The sequence below is a fragment of the Sus scrofa genome, chromosome 1 (assembly GCF_054392235.1).
Source record: "Sus scrofa isolate SSC_HxYL_T2T_F1_AM1 chromosome 1, Sscrofa_HxYL_maternal_Yorkshire_Landrace_v2.0, whole genome shotgun sequence".
NCBI classification, from domain to species: domain Eukaryota; kingdom Metazoa; phylum Chordata; class Mammalia; order Artiodactyla; family Suidae; genus Sus; species Sus scrofa.
In genome coordinates, this window is record NC_139383.1 from 191,540,544 (window position 1) to 191,562,310 (window position 21,767).

At 42.3% G+C, this 21,767-nt stretch overlaps 2 protein-coding genes across 23 annotated transcripts in view; both read right to left on the reverse strand.

Moving 5' to 3' along the window:
* The window catches only part of PYGL (glycogen phosphorylase L), a 94,208-nt gene extending 81,568 nt beyond the window's left edge, over positions 1 to 12,640 (reverse strand). The window contains exons 1-2 of the mRNA XM_085009275.1: positions 12,618 to 12,640; positions 12,102 to 12,185 (exon numbers count right to left, since the gene is read on the reverse strand). The gene's annotated coding sequence lies outside the window, so the exon portion shown is untranslated. The remainder of the gene's footprint in view (positions 1 to 12,101; positions 12,186 to 12,617) is intronic.
* The window catches only part of TRIM9 (tripartite motif containing 9), a 210,381-nt gene that overhangs the window by 3,554 nt on the left and 185,060 nt on the right, over positions 1 to 21,767 (reverse strand). For 2 of the 22 annotated variants that reach the window (XM_084981069.1, XM_013993396.3), the window contains 7 exons: positions 21,320 to 21,477; positions 19,994 to 20,132; positions 6,768 to 6,956; positions 4,505 to 4,546; positions 4,066 to 4,089; positions 2,934 to 3,237; positions 481 to 643 (listed from right to left, as the gene is read on the reverse strand). In XM_084981069.1, coding sequence (XP_084837195.1) covers positions 481 to 643; positions 2,934 to 3,237; positions 4,066 to 4,089; positions 4,505 to 4,546; positions 6,768 to 6,956; positions 19,994 to 20,132; positions 21,320 to 21,477 — 1,019 coding nt within the window. The remainder of the gene's footprint in view (positions 1 to 480; positions 644 to 2,933; positions 3,238 to 4,065; positions 4,090 to 4,504; positions 4,547 to 6,767; positions 6,957 to 19,993; positions 20,133 to 21,319; positions 21,478 to 21,767) is intronic. The other 20 variants (XM_084981072.1, XM_084981032.1, XM_084981079.1 and 17 more) reach the window with 18 other exon arrangements.

Below are 21,767 nucleotides of genomic sequence, written 5' to 3' on the forward strand. Positions count from 1 at the left end.
GAATGAGAAGAACCTCTTATTTTTATTTATACTAAATCATAACTAACTCACAGGCATGAACTATGTTTTCTGTCCTTGTAGCACCTAACAGAACCTGTAAGGGTGCAGAGAAGACGCCCCAAAGGTGTGCGCATCATGCCAGCATTTCAGGCTCACACCTTCACTTCTCAGGTGCTCATGGCCTTTGCGTCAGGCATTCCATGTGTTTTCAGGCCAGCCCATTCAAGAGTTTCCTTTCTATTAGCCAGGAATCTGGGGCTCAGGGGGACAATCATTAGCCAGCCATGCATAGGATCCCAGCTTCCCACCTGCTGTTCATAGACCGTATGACGCAGGGCCTGATGCAGGCTTGGCATAGTCTCACTTGCCACGCGGACCCGACCCGCGCCCCCAGTTCCCCCAGGTCTCGGTCTGGGCCTTCCACTGTCAGGGCTGAGAGAACCCGCCACGGCAGCCTCAGAAGCAGGGCCAGCAGCTCACCTGCACGTTCCTGTTCAGGCTGACTGCCGGGAAGAACAGCCCCTCCACGTTGTCAAACGCTACGGGACCTTGCTGTTCATCGTTGATAAAAAATGTCAGGGTTTTTCTATTTAAGTCGAGGAGGACCCCGATTGTGGCCCCCTTTGTGATCCCTCCCTCGGTTCTGTGGGGAAAGAAAACAGTTGAGTTTCACTTGCCTGTCCTTGTTCTAGGAGCTTCCTGTTTTGTATGGTTATATACAGTATTTCTCAAAATGTATAAAAGTATGATTCCCCACCCACTGCCACCCCAGCCTCACCTCGGGAGCCTTTTAAAACATTTTCCCCCAATCACTCCTCCACCTAACAATTTTAATACCACGGATATACTGTGTATCTGTTTATGTGCTGTATGTGTATCTGTGCTTTATATTTATAAAAAAGTACGATTTTTTTTTTTTTTTGCTCGCTCCCAGAAAACCAATTTTCACCCCCCTGATGAGAATGTATAGGTCCAACGCGCTGATATGCTGTTGCTGAAACTGAAGTCCTTCAGACTGGGTCTCTACCACTAAGTCAGGCAGAAAACAAAACATCAAAGACTAAGAGCAAAATGTAGCCTCTGGGCCATCAGAGCTTTGCCTAGAGCTGTGTCAAGCACTTTGCACAAATGGTGTGAATTAAACATGATGAAATCCAAAATAATTAAATTTGAAAGCTGAAGTAAAGAAGCACTTAAGCTGAACCTAAAACACATGCAAGAAAAATTGGATTTGGGTGGGGCCTTATGCTATCCATTAAATAGAAAAACTCATTCCAGAAAGATGATAATTTGGGGCATGTTGAATTTGAACTGAGAATTTGGAGGCTTTCCATAAAATGGCAACAGCAAAGAAGAGGAACCTCCTTTCTGTAAGGTGAAATCATTAATTATACTGTAAGAGTTGGAGCGACTATCATTTGACAATGAATTGTGTCATGCGTTCAATTGATGGTTTCACAAAAGCCATTAAATATGGATGATCAGACTTGTCTTTTTCCTCCTCTTGGAGCAATCACCCTTGTCTCAGCAGAGCACAGGAATCTAAGAGTGTTGTCTTCACCCGGGCATGCATGACACAGACTGCACACAGTCAGTAAAACACATAGGTATCACGTCTTGGAAATTCAGAGTTTCAGCAGTGACAGCTGGTTACATGCAGTTCACATGCAAGCAGGTGTGTTCTGCTTTAGTGTTTCTCTGCCTAGTATGACGGTTGTGTTATTACTCACTCCTTCACTCCAAAGAAGCTAAAAAGGAAAAGTAAGCGTGGTATATGGGCGATGGCATCAGGGATCCAGTAACAGACGGCTCCCCCAAATGTGAATCGCTGAAGATAATGGCTTATCTACATCTAGTAGGATTTGATATCAGGCTGAAATGGCATGTGTGCTCACTTCAAGTGGTAGTTTATAATACCTAGCTGAATGCAGATGTATAGAAACTATCCAAGGGTACAGGAAGTAGAGGCTCTAGGACTCCTACTGGTTAAAAAAGGGGCGGTAATGTGCACACAGAAAAAGCTGAGACAGTGGAGTCCGCTGCCTAGCACTGCCCAACTCACTTTCCTTGTGATCTGAGTACAACTGTATTTTTGCTTTTTGTTCCCAGAGACCCCAATGAAAATGCATCCTGGGGAAATCTTTGAAAATAAAGTGGATCCACAAAAGACACTTCTCTACCTAGGAAACTGGTTAAAAATACATCTGAGGAAGAAGACACAAGCCAAATGGAAAAATGAGGTCTAGAGAAAATATCACAGAATGTGTTAAATTACAATTGCTTATATTTTAGCAGTAACGAAAACCTCTGGAGGTTCCACTGTTCTTTTTCCCCAGAAAATTGGGTGCTGAATTCATACACTAACAGGAGAGTTCTTCAAGTGTAAAACTATCCGAATTGGTATCCATAAGATTTGGCTCAATGAATGACTACTATTCTGAGCTGTGGTATTAGTAATTATATTAAGAAGAACAATGGCTTCTATTTTCCGGTGCCTCTGATGGGAGGTATTTTTGCATGTCTCCATTGTGGGAACATTTCTGCAAGGAAAAATATGATTCTCCTAATTTAGTGGATTTGGAAACTGAGGGTCAGAAAAACTAAGTATCTTTATCCCAAAATGCTTTTCTGGTAAGTTGCAAGTCTAGGTTTTAGAATCCTGGAATGTTTTTCTATAACAGAGATTCACAGGGATTCTTAGTTTCCAGCCCTGGGTAGAATATAGCAATGAGGGGCCTAGGAAAGTACTCATGTCTCTGTTATTACGCAAAAAGTATAAAACACCAGGTTGGACTCAGCTGAGTAGTTGAACTTAATAAAGTCGCCTGCCCGACTTCCTTCACGTTGTCTATTTAACAGGTCTCTGAATTTGGGTTCTCGTTCTCGACCAGAAGCCAACGTGAAGAAGGCTTGGTTGGGGGGCTGCAGGGTACCTGTTGGTGTGCGAGTTGTTGTGCATGAACCAGCTCCGGTTATTGTCCACATACATTGCCCATGCTTTGTCGTCCTTTCCTAACATCACATCCTTCATCACGTCGATGCGAGCCACGCCGAAGGCAGGGTCGGGGTGGTTGTCGTAGCGATCCACAGTGAGCTCCCAGTAGTGGACGCCCTTGGAGAAGCCGGTCTTCCCCAGCACCACTCGGTCATCATAGCTACTGCAGGTCACAGTCAGGTTGTCATTGGAGAAGATGATGTCAGAGTGCGCCGAGCCAGGGTCGAAAGCAAACCAGGCCACTGGGAACAACAGAAGGGAGGGCGGTTACCAAGACGGACCCAATGAGCTCAACACCATAGCTCAGTCCTGGGCAGGTGAGGAGCATCTTGTCCCGTTTTCATGCTTCCATGCAGAAAGGAGGCGTCCAGGGTCAGAAAGGGCCGTGAGTGAGCAGACAGGGGCGCATCCTGGGAGCTGGTGCTCTCTGCGCCCAGAAGCAGACAGAAGGAGGACACACAACCGATTCAGCAGGGGTTACCTGGCTCAGACTGCACTCCCAACCAGGTGATCCGGGAGTGAAGTGGCATCAGTTTTGGAAGGTGCAAGTCCCTTCACCTGGTGACTGGCAGAACAGTACACCAGAGACAAAAAGGGAGAGGGATGCGCTAAGATGCCTGTGTAACCCTGAGACGGGGAGGCTAGGATCTAGAGTCCTAGATGGAGGAGGGATAAAACACACTGAGTGAAACAAGGAAATGTCCCTTTGGCAGAAGTGCTCAAATCTAGTCGTTTAACAAATTTCCTCAGTGTTAGCAAAAACTCAAAAGCTTCAAAATGATCTATCACAACAGAAACTAATTTTCATGAGTGATTGTGACTTGGATGTAAGACAGGCTGCTTCCTTCATCACTTACAAATACAGTTTGCATGTTACTCCTAAAACTAACATAAAACACTTTGGATATTAGGTGCAAACTTCTTGGTATACAGTACTATGCCTGAGTTCTAAATGCCACCCACCAAGAACACACTCTGGACAGATGATACTGCTGATTTATCCAACCTGTGCACCACCTCACATGCACTTTGGTCTTTGGTATTTGTAACAGAATAAGGTTATTCCATACCTGCCAACAGCTTTTTAATGTCAACTGTTGTCATTCCAAGTGAAAGGCATGAGAGAGAAATAGGAAGCAAAATTGACATTGATAAGAAAACATGTGATAGACTAATACCAAACTAGGGCTCAGTTTAAAACTGCATACACTACAACTGTTGGTCTGACTAGTACCTTTGCCCACAAGTGCTCTGCTTATAAAGAGTGTTTTGCATTGATGTACAAGAAAACTGGGGAAGTGGGGGGAGAATTAATCTTCTTTGAGGTATGAAATTTTAAAATACAAGGATCTTTTTCATTTTTCTAAGTATGTGAGAAGCTGCTATAATGGGATTTGAATGACAGACAATTTTTTTGACATAGAATAAGCCGTTGACATTTATTTTGTGAAGGGAATGGACATACCAAGCATATAAGTAAAAGATAACAATTACAGTAGGTATACTTGCCTAATTGAGAGTAAGGTGCAGATTGTGTCTCAAAATTGCATCCTATAAAGAGATACTACACATCAACGCTATGAAACAACAACCACGTTGATAAAAATTATTTGTATACATGTAAAAAGCACCAGCTGAGTGGAGTCACCAGAGGCCTGATTCATGAAAAACCAAAGCCCTTTTTATGTTAGTTCACTTGGCTGGGTAAAAAATGCTTCTCTGCTCTTTCAGAATGAATCTGATAATTATGAATAATGACATGAGTTAAATGTAGGAAAAACAAAAATGACCTGTCTTGTCCTTAGAATGTTTTACTACATCAGTCCTTTTCACCTAATTGAGGGGAGGGAGGATGGTAGCTGATGGGGGTGGGTGCGGTGTCAGAGATTTATTGGAATCACCTGTGGGGCTTTTGTAACACCCCCACCCCCAAGCCACCCCACTTCCCAAACATTCAGATACCCTTACCTACCCCATGAGAAATTTCATCAGGGTGGATGAAGCAGTCTAGTCTTAAAATGTTCAAAGGTGTGAACAACAATATCAAGTGGTGTCAGTGACTGATGTAGGAACTGTGTTTTTGATGAGCATGAGGGTATCCTCTAGAAGGGATCGTTAATTTTTTTTCCAACTCAGTAAGGATCTTATGTGCTAAATGAAGGCTAATAACACTGAATTAAAAGAATTTTAGAAGAATTAAGAAAGCAACTTAGAAAGGACTAATGATTGAATTAAAACCAAAATGACTTTACTTTTGGTTACTTCATTTGTCTCTGAGATGAATTCATATGTAAAAGAATTGTTTTCTCCAACGCATGGCTGATATTTGTTTAGTTTCTATCAATTACCACTTCAGTTCCTACTCAGAGGTTAGAACTTAGTAAGGAACACAGGGATTTTAAAAACTGAATTTCATATCCAGCTTTGGAAATAAATTTGTAGAATCTGAACAGGGCTTTTAAAATTTTTATATGAATCATGCCTTGTGCAAATCTTTTTCAAAACAAGTTTTCTGAAACGTTTTCATACTACTTTAAACACACCATCCTACATTTAAGATTCAACGATACAGCTAGAACAATGGTGTCAAACACAGCCATCAAATATCCCCAAACCCCCATTTCATTTTATTCTCGAGACAATATACATTACAAAGACTATAACAATATTTTACATTCGACACAACTGAAAGAGTTCCATAACAAAGCATGTTTAAAAGCCGGTAGTGCACAGAAAAACAGTTAAGAAACATAAAAGCACAAAGGAAAATGTCATTTTAAAGAGAGCTTGAAGTCCTTGCATCCTTTTTGCACTGTCATGCTGTGGCCTTCTTCATTCCAGGATGTGGGATGAGCAAAAAGAATAAAATAACAAATGAAAGAAACCTTTGGAAATGTGAAATGTGCATCATGTGTATCCCTGATTACAATATAGTCCTGAAGAGATCGAATAAGTCTGCATCTTAGATATTTTAAGATTCTATTGGCTAGACAGAGTTCACTGCACAATAACACTAGTCTAGCTTCCCTGAAATTAGCCTGAAGCCCTGTCACAACCTTCTTGGCTGTGGGAAACTTCGGGGAAGCCAGATTTTCAGTGACTCCCATCTTTGGGCTTTAGGCTAGTTAAGGGTTTCTGATTCAGCTGGTGGTGGTTCCTCCCCTTTGCTTAGAAAAGAATCAGCCATGAGCCCGACTGTCAGACCAGTGAACACAGGCTTTTGCAGAAAATACTTTCATTTTCTGCTCTCTGATTTGCCCATTTTGTATGATGCATTCTCCTGTTGGCATGTTTTTTATTTTTTAATGCAGATCTCTTGAGTCTATGTTTAATCAGACCACTCCAGGCTGGATGCACTGATCCAGTCTCCCAGACACAGCTGGTTTCCTGGATACAGCAGGGTTGCAAACCTCCAAACTAAGGCCACAGCCTCCACTCAGCCAGCACCTGTGCTTGCTATGCCATTGCATGTGATGACAGAGCAGGTTTCCCATGGGTGGTACCAGCTTGTGCAAAAAGAACAACTTCGCTCATCACTTTCCAATGCCATTATATACATTGACCACAGCTCAAGGGTTGGTCCTCACACCACACAAACAGGAATGCCACAAAGCTCCATCATCCAAATGCTCCTCATACTGGAAGCAGGCCACAGACAGGGACTAGCTCATCGCCCTCTGCACGCACATAAACAGCAAGAACAAAACAGGTACTTCAGAGAGGCCTTCAAGGCACAGAGATCAAGAGGAAAGATCAGAGGAGCTCAGCTCACCCGGTGCATTGAGAGACTGTAAAGAGGAATGCAAACTCAGCTGGTGGGGTGAGGATCGGAAATCAAAGTAGGATCTCCCTGGAAAGCTGGGTTGTAGATTAAGGGTAGAGGAGAAAGGACTCATTCTACGGAGCGGCAATCTTTCCGAAGGCACTGGAAAAGGGAGGGTCTGTTCTTCTGAATCTGTGTCTAAATGTAAGATCAATGCAAACTAGAGATCAGAAATCTTCCACCCGCCCATGCACAGTTCCCCAAGACCTGACTTATGAGTGCATTTTCACAAAGCCTCATCCATCCCATAGGTGCTACAGACACTGCTAAACCAAAGCGGTCTGCGACTGGGGGTGGAATTCTCGTCAGGTCAGAACCCAAGACCAGAGAACACTTCAAATACCACAGACAATTGTTTTCATTTCCCCTCAATTTTTCGTGGTAGAGAAAGTATTAGAAATTTTCTATTAATTAAAAATTTTTAGAGTTGAATTTAGAAACCTTAAAGGAAAATTTTACCCAGTGATGACCAAGAGGAGATTAATACTGTATCCTCTTCAGCTCCCTTGGATGTTACCACTTGTATAATAGCCTCTTAAAGAGTTCCTATTTAGGAGATGACGATTTTGACCATTTTTTGCTGTTCCATATTTTCCCTTTTTTCTCTTAATATAGATTTTCCATTTCTAAATGGACGAGATGGTTTTTCTATACCAGCACACTCAAGACTTGCTCTTTGAATTGGAGGGGTAAGATAGGGAGGAAGAAGTCATCAGGGAAGGAGCCTTACCTTTGTTTCTGAATTAAGATCAGACCCTAGGATGCCCTTGAACATCTCTAGTTCTCTAATAATAATGGACCCTGGGCAGTGGTGAGGTGCATTGGTAGCAAAAATGTCTTTATATTCTGGTAGTTGGGTCTGGCATGAAGATAGCTATTATACCAGAGTAAGGACATATATGTTACTTGATATGGCTTTAGAATTTAGATTAATTTAGAGGTAGTTTCTCTAAATTACTAAAATCATTTCTTTCTCTTTTGTCAAACAATAGCTGGTTGTATGCAGTAGGGTGATCTGGTCAGAGACAGGTGTTCTAGCAATTGGGACCTTTTCAGAACTCAGTCTGATGGTAATAATTTAGGAAATACAGATGGCATGATGGTAGTATTCTATGTCTAAAACTACCAAGGAACTTTCTTCTCATTGAAAAGATGATTTTGTTTTGGTGGCCAGAGGGTGTACCTGGGAATATTTTTTTGAGTTGAGTCCATTAGCATGTTCCTCTGTGTTGAACCCAGCCTCATCCTATTAAAATGCTATTCTGTGTATATTCAGTGGAGTGCGTGTGTGCGGAACAGGATCCTACCTGAAGAGCTCAGAGCAAGGGCGTTGGTGGGTTTCAATTTAATACTACCAACCCTACCTAATTCTCATTTCTGAACTTATAACATTAAAATTAAAATTACCTTTTTAGGCTTTAGGCTTATCCTTGGGAGAATTTTTTTTTCTTTCTTTTCTTTTGTACAAAAAAGCATAAACCAGATTTTCTGAGAAAGGGTATTGCTATTTAAAGAGTTAAGGCATTGGTTTCCAATAATAATGCTTTCCAATTTTCTTCTACCTAAACTTCATATGGTTTGGGTAACTTGACATGTGTGACTACTTCCTTGTTTAAAAAGGTAAATCAGAGATTATATATATATATAATTATCTCAAGTGGAATCAGTCTTTTAGTTTAATGGAAAAATTTGAAAGACAATTGCACAGCACCCTGAACTGACATGAACTTCTTTTAGGGAGAGAATTTATAATTATATTTATGTTAGTAAAATATTTTTTAACATGAACTTGCTTGGAAATGTATTTTTTACCAGGTGATAACAACTAATTCATTATACTTAAAATACTTGTTGCCCTAAAAATTAAGGGAAAGGACCTATATAGTAAAATGGATTTCAGAGTATATTGAACCCTTAAGTAATCATCTGAAAACCAGTGAAGAGCCATGTACTGAATCCAGACTCAGGGAGCATATCTAATCCCATCATACTCACCTTTTCTATTCTCAGCACCAGGAAGAAGCACTTAGAGTCGGTGATGTCACCACTCTGCAGGATGGGGCTAAGGGCAGTTATGATTATTCATGGGATTAATAACTTGACACTAAAATGGTTAGTTTTTCTGTCCTTTTATGTAGATCTGTTGTTTATTGACAACCCAGTTTTCCTTGGCTCTTCTCACTCGTGAATGGTGCTCTCTATTCCGGCAAGCTTATGTAATATCCATATTATCCAATCATCCCATCTCTGTCTCTGAATGTCCCACCTATGGCCTCCCATACCCTACCAGCTGGGCTCTTTCTCCATTTTCTCTAAGAAGCTCATTAAAAGTCTCCCACCTCAGTGTCATGAGAACTGTGTAAATGAAGTACAAGAGAGAACACTTTCCACCTGACCCCAGCCAGACCCCACAGGCACATGGTGCAAATGTTGGGTCAATTGTCTAGAGGTCACCTATGCCACTTGGCATTATCTTAGGTTATAGAACTCTCAGAGGGAAGACACTTATCTCCATACCATCTGAGCAGTAATCACAACCTTTCTCTCTCTCTCTTTTTTTTTTTTTTGTCTTTTTGAGGGCTGCACCCATGGCATATGGAGGTTCCCAGGCTAGGGGTCCAATTGGAGCTGCAGCCACTGGCCTATGCCACAGCCACAGCAACACCAGATCCGAGCCACATCTGCAACCTACACCACAGGTCATGGCGATGCTGGATCCTTAACCCACTGAGCAAGGCCAGGGATCGAACCTGCAACCCCATGGTTCCTAGCTGGGTTTGTTTCCGCTGTGCCATGAAGGGAACTACAACCTTCCTCTTGAAATCCCCCTGGGTTGAGGATCTCATGGCCTCTGGACAGCTCCCTCCAGAGTGTAGTTATTGCTTCTATTGGTCTGGATATACCTCTTAGGGAGCCCTACTCCTTAGTCATAGTGTTGCTCTCTGGGTCCATGTGGAATAGATCACTAGTTCTTCAAGTATTCATGGGCAGTCCCTGGTCCCCTTTAAATCACCCCTTTTGAGGCTAAACAGAAGCTATTTCCATCATTTCTTCTAGGGTATGGATTTCAAATCTTTACTCTCCTCATCATGCTCCTCTGGACACATTCAAAGACATGAACAAAAGTCAATAAGACGGTTTGGGAACAGTAGTGTCACACCCATGTTTAGCCAAAGCACACAACTAACACTGAGCTACCGTGTGTGTATTCTACTATACCCATGGGGTGCAGGAAGGACATGCACCCCACTTCCTCATCTCTCCTTCAAAGCACAATACTGAGATCTGGAGAAGGCTTCTCAGCTGTTAATATTCCATTAGCTACAACAAAGAGGAATTAAGTTAATTTTTTTTTCTTTTCAGAATACATGATACGAAGCTATATTTCAGGTCATAGCTAATATCTAGGATGATTATTATTGAGTTTTAATGGATAGTTCACTAGAGAAAGACAAATAGCTCCTTAAAGGATTTTAAATTTCTTTTCATGTTTTGTCATATGCACTGATCCTGTCTGATGAAGACCTTTGCTGAGTTAAACAGCTTAGCAGGAAAGGGCAGTGGAAAACAGAATGCCAACTGAATATTGGTATGGCAATGCCAGGGATATTAGTAACTCTGGGATGGGGACAATGTTTATAATGGGAATGTGTCAAGACACACTTTCCCTCAACCCTGTCATTGACCAATCATTCTCTTGCCTTTGTCTGGACTGCTTTCCCTCCCACCCTGGAATTGGCTGTGTTCTAGAGTTTGGGCCTCTGCCTGAAAGAAGCAGTCGAGAGCTATCTAAGCAAAGATTGGCTGGGGACCACACTTATTATTTACTGACTTTTGGGTTTGAGGCAAAAAAAGAAAATTAAAATTAACTGGTGTACTCCTTTTTAGTTTACCGTATATTCATTTTATTTGTTCATCAGCAGACACTGAACTAGAACTGAGCAATGAAGTTGGGAGGAGAGCTGATGTAAGAAAAAGAACAGTTTAGAGAAAATCTGCATCTCATACTATTGATTGATTTTTACACTTCTGAGGATAGAATTCTTGACTGATTCCAACATGTACAGTGCACTAAAGATTTCTACAGATGTTGTAGAATATTCTGGAAATGTAAAGCACATTTTTTTTTAAAGTATAATCTTTGAGGGTTTTTTTTTTTTCCCCCGAAAAGGAAAAGCAAACTGACAGGGGTTCCTTATGACAATGTATGCTAACCAAGCTTCCTTTGGGCTCTGGTAGGATTCTTGATTATCTTCCTGTCTGGTAGTGAAGAGCTTTGTAACTTAAGCAGCCTGTGGACACTGGTGCAAAATGATGTTTGTATTTCAGAGCACAGTAAGGCAAGATATGTCACTAAGAGCTGCTTAAGCAGCATTAAAGATGAGTGCGGTTCAATTATAAACCAGCTGTAAAAGAATTTGCTTTTGTTGGGAAGACTATAAAAGAGACAAAGAAATGAATGACGGAGGCTGAATTTCCTTACATGATCTAATAAGCATCCAAAGTCACAATTATGTTCCAGTGGTACATAATTTACAACAAAAGGTGGTATTTTAATCTTCCTTCAGTGTGGCATTAATTGCAGTTGAGAAGTGAGAAACACATCTGTTTTGAAAAGCTCCTTTTGAAGGAAGAAATGAAACAGCCTCTTTCCACCCTTGGGACAGTTGCATGCTCTGTCACCAAGTCCTTCACTCCAATTTAGAACATCAAGGCATTATTTATAAGGAACTATCATCAGAAGAACCAAACATTCCTATATTTCAAATAGATACAAAAGATCCCAAAGGGCTAAACTGCTCCCTAGAGCGTCAACTGCAAAGTACATTCTCCAGAAGCAAAAATAGGGTCTAGGTACAATTCATTCAGTCCTATAGAAATTCAGGAAATTCCCTGGGATATCATGCATGTTGTCAAAATGAAAAGGAATAAACTATCTCTTTTCTGGGCTCCAAAACCTATCATTATGCCTCTCACCTTGGATTTTGTAAAATCTACATGAATTTGTTCAGGTTTGATTTATCTACCTTGAGGAATTTGTCCTGGAAACATATTCTTCTAACAAAATACTTTTTTGCGGGGGGTGGGGGGTGGGGAGGGGCTCTGATGCTCTGAATCAGGAAAAGTAAAGTAGAGAAAGAGGGGAAAATACCTCCAGAGGACAATATACTTTCCCTTATATGATCTTTTATCAACTATTTTCTATTAGTGCTGAATTTTCAGTATCACAGGCAAACTTTAAGACCCACTAAAACCCCTGGAGGAAGCAGGAAGCAGCTATACCTGTTCATAGCATTTTATGAAATAGTTAACAGCTTTCAGCAGCAATTTTTTTTTTTTTTTTTTTTTTTTTTTTTTGTCTTTTTGCTATTTCTTGGGCCGCTCCCACGGCATATGGAGATTCCCAGGCTAGGGGTCGAATCGGAGCTGTGGCCACCGGCCTACACCAGAGCCACAGCAACGCAGGATCCGAGCCGCATCTGCAACCTACACCACAGCTCACAGCAACGCCGGATCGTTAACCCACTGAGCAAGGGCAGGGACCGAACCCGCAACCTCATGGTTCCTAGTCGGATTCGTTAACCACTGCGCCACGACGGGAACTCCTCAGCAGCAATTTTTGAAGAGCGAAGCCACAGGAGAAAACCAGTGGGTATTAGTTGTAAAGAACTCAGAGCTCATCTGCTTTAAGTCTTAGAGACAAACCGCTCCCCACCCCAAAACAAAAACAAAACCCTGAGGGCCAGAGAAATTAAGGGGCACATCTAAGTCACACTGCCAGCTGTGACAGGACAAGACAGGGGCCCAGGCAGGATCAATTACTAGTGATTAGAATTTGGGAGGCTGACAAGCCCATTGCTGCTCTTTTGTACCTTGGTATATAAAACGAAAGGTTTATGCTGCAGGCCACAGGGCACATTCCAGTGGTCTCAGGGGTGACCAAGGTTTGTGCAGATGACCTAATAATCATTCTCCAAGCCTTGCATATATTTCTGATGACTCTTTCATGTCTGTGATGAGTAGCTCTGTGGGCTGTGGTGGTTAGGGATTGAAAGGGGATGTGTTACTCTCCCCTTTGGGACTCTGGCCACACAGGTGGGTGGGCTGAGATCAGATGAGGTTCCTTTTCCCCCACAAGGTTACATTTTCTCTGGGTGAGAGTTGGGGGGGGAGGATGGACACATGTCTCTGTAAGTTAAGGTTTAAGAGTACAGCACATATCCTGATATAAGATCACTATAAAATATCTGCAAGGAGATTTTGAACAGATGCATCTGGGGTCATTCTGGGCCTATATTCTGCCTGCACCACTGAATATTCATTCTCTGGGTTCCTTCCTGTGATGCGTGGGAGGAGCTATCACACTGGAAAGGGCACTATGATGCTAAGAGTCTAATGGGGGAAGAAGCATTTTAATCTTTACGAATAACGCCTTCTACATCCCTTTTTAGAAATCAGTTTCTAAGATGTAATTTCAAGAATACCAACCCTTTTGTTGTCATCAGATAAAACAATCCTAGAAAGCATTAGGGAGACAGCTCCTGTGGAGTTCAAATAAGAGGATGCCGGAGAGCGTACTTTCTCAGTGCTCTGAGCACCTGTGTGTGGGGAGTGCTGGAACTTACAGCCTTATCTGCAGCCCAACTCTCTCACCATCACTGACTATTCTCCCTGCTTTTCCTCAGAGTTGAGATCTGGAGGGGTGAGAGCTTCTGTGAATAAATAGCTCTGTGGTTTCAGCCTGAGCAGGGCTCCCAGTGCCAGACCTCACTTGGTGGGGTCTTTTTCAAGGACCATGAAAATGTGGCTCTGACATTCCCTTTTCTTCCCAGGCAGTGACCCTCACTGCCAGCCAAGAGCACCTACTGGTACCAACCGGAGAAAGGTGGGGGGCTCTCCCTGGGGGGAAGGGCTCACCCTGGGTGAGGGGTGGGGAGCAGCTAGAGGAAATGCAGAGAAAAGGACAGGCCCCAAGGAGGTGCTTGGGTATTATACTGGAAATGACAGCCTTTCCCAAATTGTCTTCTTAAAACAGGAGTATTATTCTTTTGAAAACATAGCAAAATAAAACAAAACTCTAACATGAGTCTTTGAAAGAGTTAAAGTCCTATTTCTGCCTGGGGTTTCTTGATGAACACATGAGGCAGCTACACAGCACTGCTTCCACAAGGTATTTTCTGATATCCAGCAAACAGACTTAGGATAGTTTTCCCTCTTTCCTTCCTCCTGGTTGAGGCAAATAGCACTGTTTTAATACCAGCATCAAAGTGTACTTCTGGGCATTGGAGCTGAAAGGCCCAGGCCTGACATGTCATTCATTCAACCTCTCTGAGGCTCTGTTTTTCCATGTGTAGAGTGGGATAACGATGATGATGACGGTGATACTTTCTTCATAGAGTGTAGTAATCAGAGTAATGGTCCACCAAAAAATATGCATGTCGCAATTCTCAGCATCTGTGACTATGTCACCTTAGATGCCAAAGGAACTTTGCAGATGTGATTAGGTTAGGGACTTTGAGATGGGAGATTATCCTGGACTAGCAGGTGGCCTACAGTAATCAATCACAAGAATGTTTATAAAGGGAAACAGGAGAGTCAGAGTCAGGAAGATATTGGAAGATGCTATACTACTGGCTTTGACAATGCAGGAAGGGGCCATGAACCAAGGAATGCAGATGATTTCTAGAAGATGGAAAGGAAACAGAACAGATTCTCCCCTGGAGCCACCTCCAAGAAACACAGTCCCGCTGACACCTCACTTTTAGCCCAGTGAAACCCATTTAGGATTCTGACCTCTAGAACTATAAGGTTGTACATTTGTGCATTTTAAGTGGCTAAGCCTGTAGTAATTTGATAAAGCAGCAACAGGAAACTAATACATAGCATAAATCTGGAATGTTGCAACAACACAACAGAAGAGAGGCTTAGACACTAGCAATAGGTACAGAGGTCTTAGGGTGAACAGAAAAGAATCTTTATTTTTCCCTTAAGAACTTTAGTAAGTGGATAGCTTTTCTTTAGTTCCTCTAACTGGATTTCAGCATCCTAAAACTATTCATTGGCTTTCATGTTGCTGTCATTTTTCATGGAATCTTTTAATGGACAATGAAGGAAGTTCTTAGAAGCTCTATACAAAATGAAGTAGGGTTTATTATCATAGCATTTTTTTTGGGGGAAAATACTTATTTCATATTTTGATTCCATAAAGCCTTCTGAGACGCACTTAATACTCTGATACCAAGAGTTCCAGAATACAGATTACTTTTAAATGTATGAGGTGGAAATATTTCTAAAATGTGTGCCAGTCAGAGGTCACTGTTGCCTACTTCTTGATTGTAAGATAACCATCTACATTTTAGGATGGATATCTTAGCTCTGGAGAGGTGAGGAGGTTTTATAGTTTTTAAGGTACTCTGAGCCAGGCGCTATGAAGTTCAGGGAAAAGGAAGATAATAAAGCCCATAAGCTCTAGGGCAGGGCCATGCTGTAGGCATCTCTGTGATCACAAAATCCCCGTGCTCAATTAATGTTTTTGAATGACTGAGGCTTCCTTTTCAAGTCAGCTCAAGATATATTTTGAAGTTTTTGCCTTGCATACAGTTATTTCTTCTGTTTGGATTTCTCTCGCTTTTCTCTGAGCAGTCTTTCCTTTAGATCACCTTTCATTTTTTCTGCAGTGTGTTGTAAGTTATTTCATGTAACTATTAGGTATAGGGCAATCAGAATATTATTCTATGAAAATATAAATTAAGAAATCCACTGTTAAAAACACTTTTACTTTTAGAAGAGGTTGCCTGCTAGTCAAAATTAAACTCTAAATAGCAGAATTAGGGTGATAATAAAAAAGAAAACGGAATGGCTCATACATTTCTGGTGTAAAATCTCTATTTGGAAAGTAATTTGCCAACATAGATTAAGGGCCTTAAAAATGTGCATACTCTTTAGTCTAGTAATTCTATGTCTAAGAATATGTTCAAGGAAAGTAATCTTTTCACACAAAGATTCCTATTAAAGGGTACTTTTTGCACAGAAGGTGCAAACTTCTGTGTTCTAATTCCCCTGAAAGATTGGTGAGCTGCAGTTCCACCCCTGCTGAGAAGACTCAGAGAGCTGAGGGGAGTCAGAGAAAGACCTTTTTTTTTTTCAGTCAGATAATAGTCTGAATTATTTGAGTGCCATGAATATTATCTTTGGTTTATCTTATTTTCGCTCCAGATTTGAAAAGAAGAAAATGTGCAATCTGTTTCGATAGGTAGAAGGAACACTGGGAAAAATAAACATAAAAATTTCCTGTCCTATTCTTACTCATGTGTAAATAATTTTTTTCCTCAGGAGAATAGTCTCCCAGACACAATGAGCCCCAGAACACTATGTCTTAAGAAGCCCTTGTTACATAATGAATTTATTTATTTATTTTTTTACAAATACTCTTTTTTGTAGATGTTTTCAGAGACTGTGACAAAGCTATCACGACAACTAAATTAATTACTTTAAAGATATATACAATCAGGTTGTGGGCCTTATTTTAAAATTTCATTAAAATTCTTTTCTCTCTCTCTCTCTTTTTTTTTTGTCTTTTTAGGGCTGCACCTGCGACATATGAAGATTTCCAGGCTAGGAGTCGAATTGGAGCTGTAACCACTGGGCTACACCACAGCCCAGCAACTCAGGATCTGAGCTGCGTCTGCAACCTACACCTCAGTTCACAGCAACCCCAGATCCTTAACCCACTGAATGAGGCCAGGGATCGAACCTGCTTCTTCATGGATGCTAATCAAATTCATTTCTGCTGAGCCATGACGGGAACTCCTCTCCCCAAATTCTTACAGTTTTTGCTTCCTCTTAAGCCAGGGTAACTTGGTTTAGATCTGCAATTGGCTTTATTCACACGGCTGTCTTAGGAATATCCCCAGGAACTTTGCTTTCAGGGAACTAACCAAACCTGAACTCATATAATAATGTGTTTCTCCTTTCTTTCTTTCTTTCTTTCTTTCTTTCTTTCTTTCTTTCTTTCTTTCTTTCTTTCTTTCCTTCCTTCCTTCCTTCCTTCCTTCCTTCCTTCCTTCCTTCCTTCCTTCCTTCCTTCCTTCCTTTCTTTCTTTCTTTCTTTCTTTCTTTCTTTCTTTCTTTCTTTCTCTTTCCTTCCTTCCTTCCTTTCTGCTTTTTAGGGCCACACCTGCAGCATATGGAGGTTCCCAGGCTAGGGGTCTACTCGGATCTGCTGCTGCCAGTCTACACCACAGCCACAGCAACGCCAGATCTGAGCCTCGTCTGTGACCTACACTACAGCTCACTAGCAACGCCAGATCCTTAACCCACTGAGCAAGGCCAGGGATCGAACCCACAACCTCATGGTTCCTAGGTGGATTTGTTTCCCCTGCACCACGATGGGAACTCTTCCTTTTTTCTTTTGATAACACATTCCTCATGGTCCCCTTTCCCTCTCTCACAGTGTTTATTATAATTTGTAAACATGTAATATTTGTGTATCTGTTCCTTTAAGGCCTCTCTGCCTAGACTGTAAGCGCCCTGACAACTGGGTCACCTCTACTCAACACTCTATCCAAGTGTAGCAGATAGCAGGCACTTATCAAATACTGCCCAATAAATAGATAAATGAATCTGCTCTTGATAGAACAGTCAGAATTCACAACAATGTGGACATTTGATCTCCCCTTCATAATGTTACTTTTAATCAGCAGAAGGTTTTGTGATAGTTCAAAGAGAATACCTGATGTGATTAAAACCTTGGACTAAATGCATATAAATACAAGTTACACTGGCTATCATATACAGAATTGTACCCTTCTGTGATATAAACTTTTTAATTCGATCCTTGGAAAGGGGTTAACCCTTACTAAGAAGAACACAGTAGATTTTGTTAAACTAAAAAGTCAAACCGACCATCCCATCACCTGCAATATCATCAAAGGAAAACATTTACAGAGCAAATCCTTCCAGGAATGGTGGGAAATAAGATTAATAAAGTGGAAGTTCAGTTAACATATCAAAACTCTGTTAATGGCGTTTTTCTCACTGATTTCTAAAAAACAAACAAAAAAAAGAGGTATAATTCTTTAGTTCTATAAGCTTTCTCAATTATTACAAATTGATCAAATCTTTTTTAAAATAGGCTATTCATTACACTTTTTTCCTGCTTTCTAAATCTTGTCTCACTGTTGGAATGAATTAGAATGAGGGAGAAACAAATAGAACAAACCAAAGGTATGGAGAAAGTATGTGTGTGAACTTTATTTTCATCATGAGAAAATCACTTCTGTGCAGTAACAGAGAATACTAGTATCTACACGATGATAGAGTTTTCTTTGTATTTAGATACATACCTTATATTTGTACACAATATATAAAATTCATGGAAGAAATTAATTTCTACAGTACAGTTTCTTTGTTGGAAGAGAACTTGTTCCGTTAGTTTCTTTTAGAAAATGACCCCCAGTTCTGTGACTGTGGTACCAAGGATCGCAGTTCCAATCCTGTAATTTATTAGACACCATAATCTTATGAACATTAATCGAAACTTAGAAACTACATCCTCCTGCAGGATGAAAAGAGAGACGTAAGTGCTCAGGCTGCTATGCTAATAACTGATTTTAGCAGAATAGTGTGATTTCCATGATGCATTACGAACAGAAATAGTTTTCCCATAGGTCTGGTGACACAGATTAACAGCATCTCTGCAAAGTGTCTCCCTGCTCTGATGGCATGCACTTCACTCTTCAATCAAACCGCCTTGTACACACATGGGAAACAGGGCCATTCCCATCGAGGGCCTTCTGCATTGCACGTAGGAAGACTCCTGGAGGGCTTTAGCATCTAGCCTGGTGCTTTGGGAAAAGAGGTAACTGCTTTCAAGTTGACAGATCTCTTCCCAGAGAGAGGCTGCTAAATGATTGATGCAGGGGAGGTTCAGCTACCACATCCCTATAACCCAAGGGGGGAATAGGTCATGTAGGCATTTTCCCACTACCAAATCCTTCTCTTTGAAGGGCGTCACTCACAGACTTACAAGTTCTCCCCAAGTGTGGTTTTTCACAGCTAGGGGCCTTTCAACCTTGCTGTGGAATTTGAAGTTGTGCTTGTTTTTAACCATGTGAACCATTTTAGGGGTGACTGGCACGTGCTGAGGTTTGTGGGAAGTGGGAAAAAAACACCACCACAGTTCTTTTAGCTAACATTTTGAGTTTGAACAAAACCAACATAATTAGTTCTGCAGAGGGAGGTTACGGAGAATACTGGTGGAGTGGGGGTGGCTGCTATGATTAAAATGACACCCAGAAGGTCTGAAAATGCTTTGGCACCGACCACAAATACCTCTTCATGGGTTTAATTTCATGTGTTGCAATTGTTCTTAGAGTGAAAATGTTAAGAGCCTCAGAGGTTTTAATACCTGGCCATTAAGTCCAAGCCCCTCTTCTTGCCTCTGATGACCAAAATATTTACAGTATAGCCAAGAAGCGAGCATGGTCTCAAGATGGACCTTGTGTGCAGGGCCCAGACAGCCTAACCAAGCCTGGAGGGACGGGCCAAGGTGAAAATGGCCAGGGAATGCCGACATGCTGGTCTCTTCCTGTCTGGGGCCCACAGGGAGCCTCTGTCCCAGCGTGTGCAATGGAACTGGCTGGTTAAGCCAGGAGTGGCCGACAGACCCTCTCAGAACCGCTCCTGCACCCCACACCTCTCAGAAACATGTTCAGTCAGATAAATCCACAGCTGGAAAGGACCTCGGCCCCACCCTCAGACACAAGCAAGCACTACAAAGCCACTTTAGAATTGTCTGGGCAAAACTGGCCAATGATGTGTATCGTGGAGAATGGGAACCTGCCCTAGAGCCTAGATACATTAGTCTCACACATGGCGGCACATTCAGGCCTTCACTTTTCAGCTTCTTCCGCTGCAGCTTATTTAGAGTGTTATCAAAGGAAGCCGCCGGCCCAAGCCATGGAAACTGCCGCTGTGGACTCTTTGGTTTGATCCCATCCACACACCATGGGCTCTCTAAAGGCAGGAGAGAAATCGCGGCTCTGTGCCAGAATGCAGAGCAAGTCATGGAAACACTTTCGAATGTGGGCAGTGGTGGGGTTACCTCCGGGCTTGCCAGCCATTCTAGATGCCTCGCAGTTCTCGCTCTGAGGGATACTGCTGAAGGGCCTTACCCTCGGACGTCTGGAGGACCAGGGTCTTGCTGTACTGGCTGACTCCTGTTTTGTTGAAGGCCTTGATGCGAGCATTGTATGTGCTGTTGAAGTGAAGACCATCCACGGTGCACATGGTCTCCTTCCCAACATACACTTCCTGAGGGGCAGAAAAGAACAGGCCACCTTTAAGTCCACACCCGTCTGGGGTTGTTCAGGAGGCAGTGTTGCAGGGTGGATAGGAGCAAGTGCTTTGGTGTCCACCTGATCCGGCTCTTCCTGGGAGATGCTGGGCACCAAACTGACCTCTTTCAGCCTCAGTTTCCTTCTCCGTAAAATGCAGACAAAAATGCTTACCTTAGGAAGTGGGTGTGAGGATTATATAAGGTCCTGTGTGCAAACTGACTAGCATAGTGCCTTGTATTTAGCATGGGTCTGCACGCTAAATACAGTGGGCATAGCTTACTTAACGCTAGTTATTAGCAGATGCGGCTTAAGAGATTAAAACTGGGTGCTTATAGTTAGTATTATGCTTACTATTCTTAAGTCCGAATTTATTCAGTATATTATACCCACTGAGATCTTTATTCATCAGTATGATTTGTAAAAATCAGGTTTGAAAACATGGGGGTGGTCTCCACTGATAATTGCAGGAACTGTCACAAAGATGACATTCAAAGCAATAGGAGTTTGAAAGTTTAGGAAGGGAACTCATGAGGCTTCAGATTTTCATCACAGTACAGAGGGAAGAGGGAGGAAACAGGGAAGGGAGGAAGAATGACATTTCAAAAGCTTAAAATAAATCCTAGCATAATGCATCTTTAGTATAGGTTAGGCATTTGCCTCCTTCTTTAGCTGTACACGTTGCAACATTATGCTGATGTAATGAGTAAAAATAATTTGCATCCCAAGCACAGACTTAAAATGACAACTCTGCAGTGGGATACTAAGAAGCCTGGGGTCTGGGATTGCAGCAAGCCAAGAATTTTATATGAATTACCTAAGAGGGTCTTAACAGCAAGAGTTATTATCATCCCCTTTATACAAATGAGGACCTGACAGCTCAGAGGTGAGAAATGGGCACAGTTCCCGGGCTCAGTGGTGGAGGTGGGATTTGAAAGCAGGCAGTCTGACTTCAGAGCCTGCAGCACCTTCTATATTTCCTCTGCAGAAGGGTGGGGCAGTTTCCGATTCAGGGGCTCCTCTGTCCCTCTTTGATGGGGGAGGGAGAAAGCAGGCCTCCCATGAAGGACAGGCAGACCCTGCCTGGATGGGTATGAGACTCCACGGTGGGTGCTCTGAGGTGGTCACTGGTTTTGGTAAGCACCTAGCAGGTGCTCCACTTACCCGGAACTGACCACCATTGCCATCATCCAGCTCCAGAATGTATCCTTCCGCGGGCACCGTAGACAGAGGCGGCTGTTTCCAAGACAGGGTGGCGCTGTTGTTGTGGGTGCAACACTCCTCCAGCTGTAGGATGGGGGTCGCTGGGACTGGAGAGGAAGCTAAACAGAAATTAGTGTAACCGTGGCTTCTGTCGAGTTGCCAACATTTCAGTATCTAGGAATGATAAACACTCCCTTATAACCAAGTGTCTACACTAAGTAGCTAGCCGAGGAGCACGGGGGTGGGGAAGGGGGATGGTGGGAAAGAGCGGGGGGGGGGGGGGGGAGGAAGCTGAACAGAATCCGGCCCAGAGTCTCCAGGAATGGGACTGGTTCCTGCCTTTTCCAAGCTCCTGGTGGCGCTTCCTACCTTAGCTGGAGAGGAGACAACTGCTCTGTTCTCACACCCT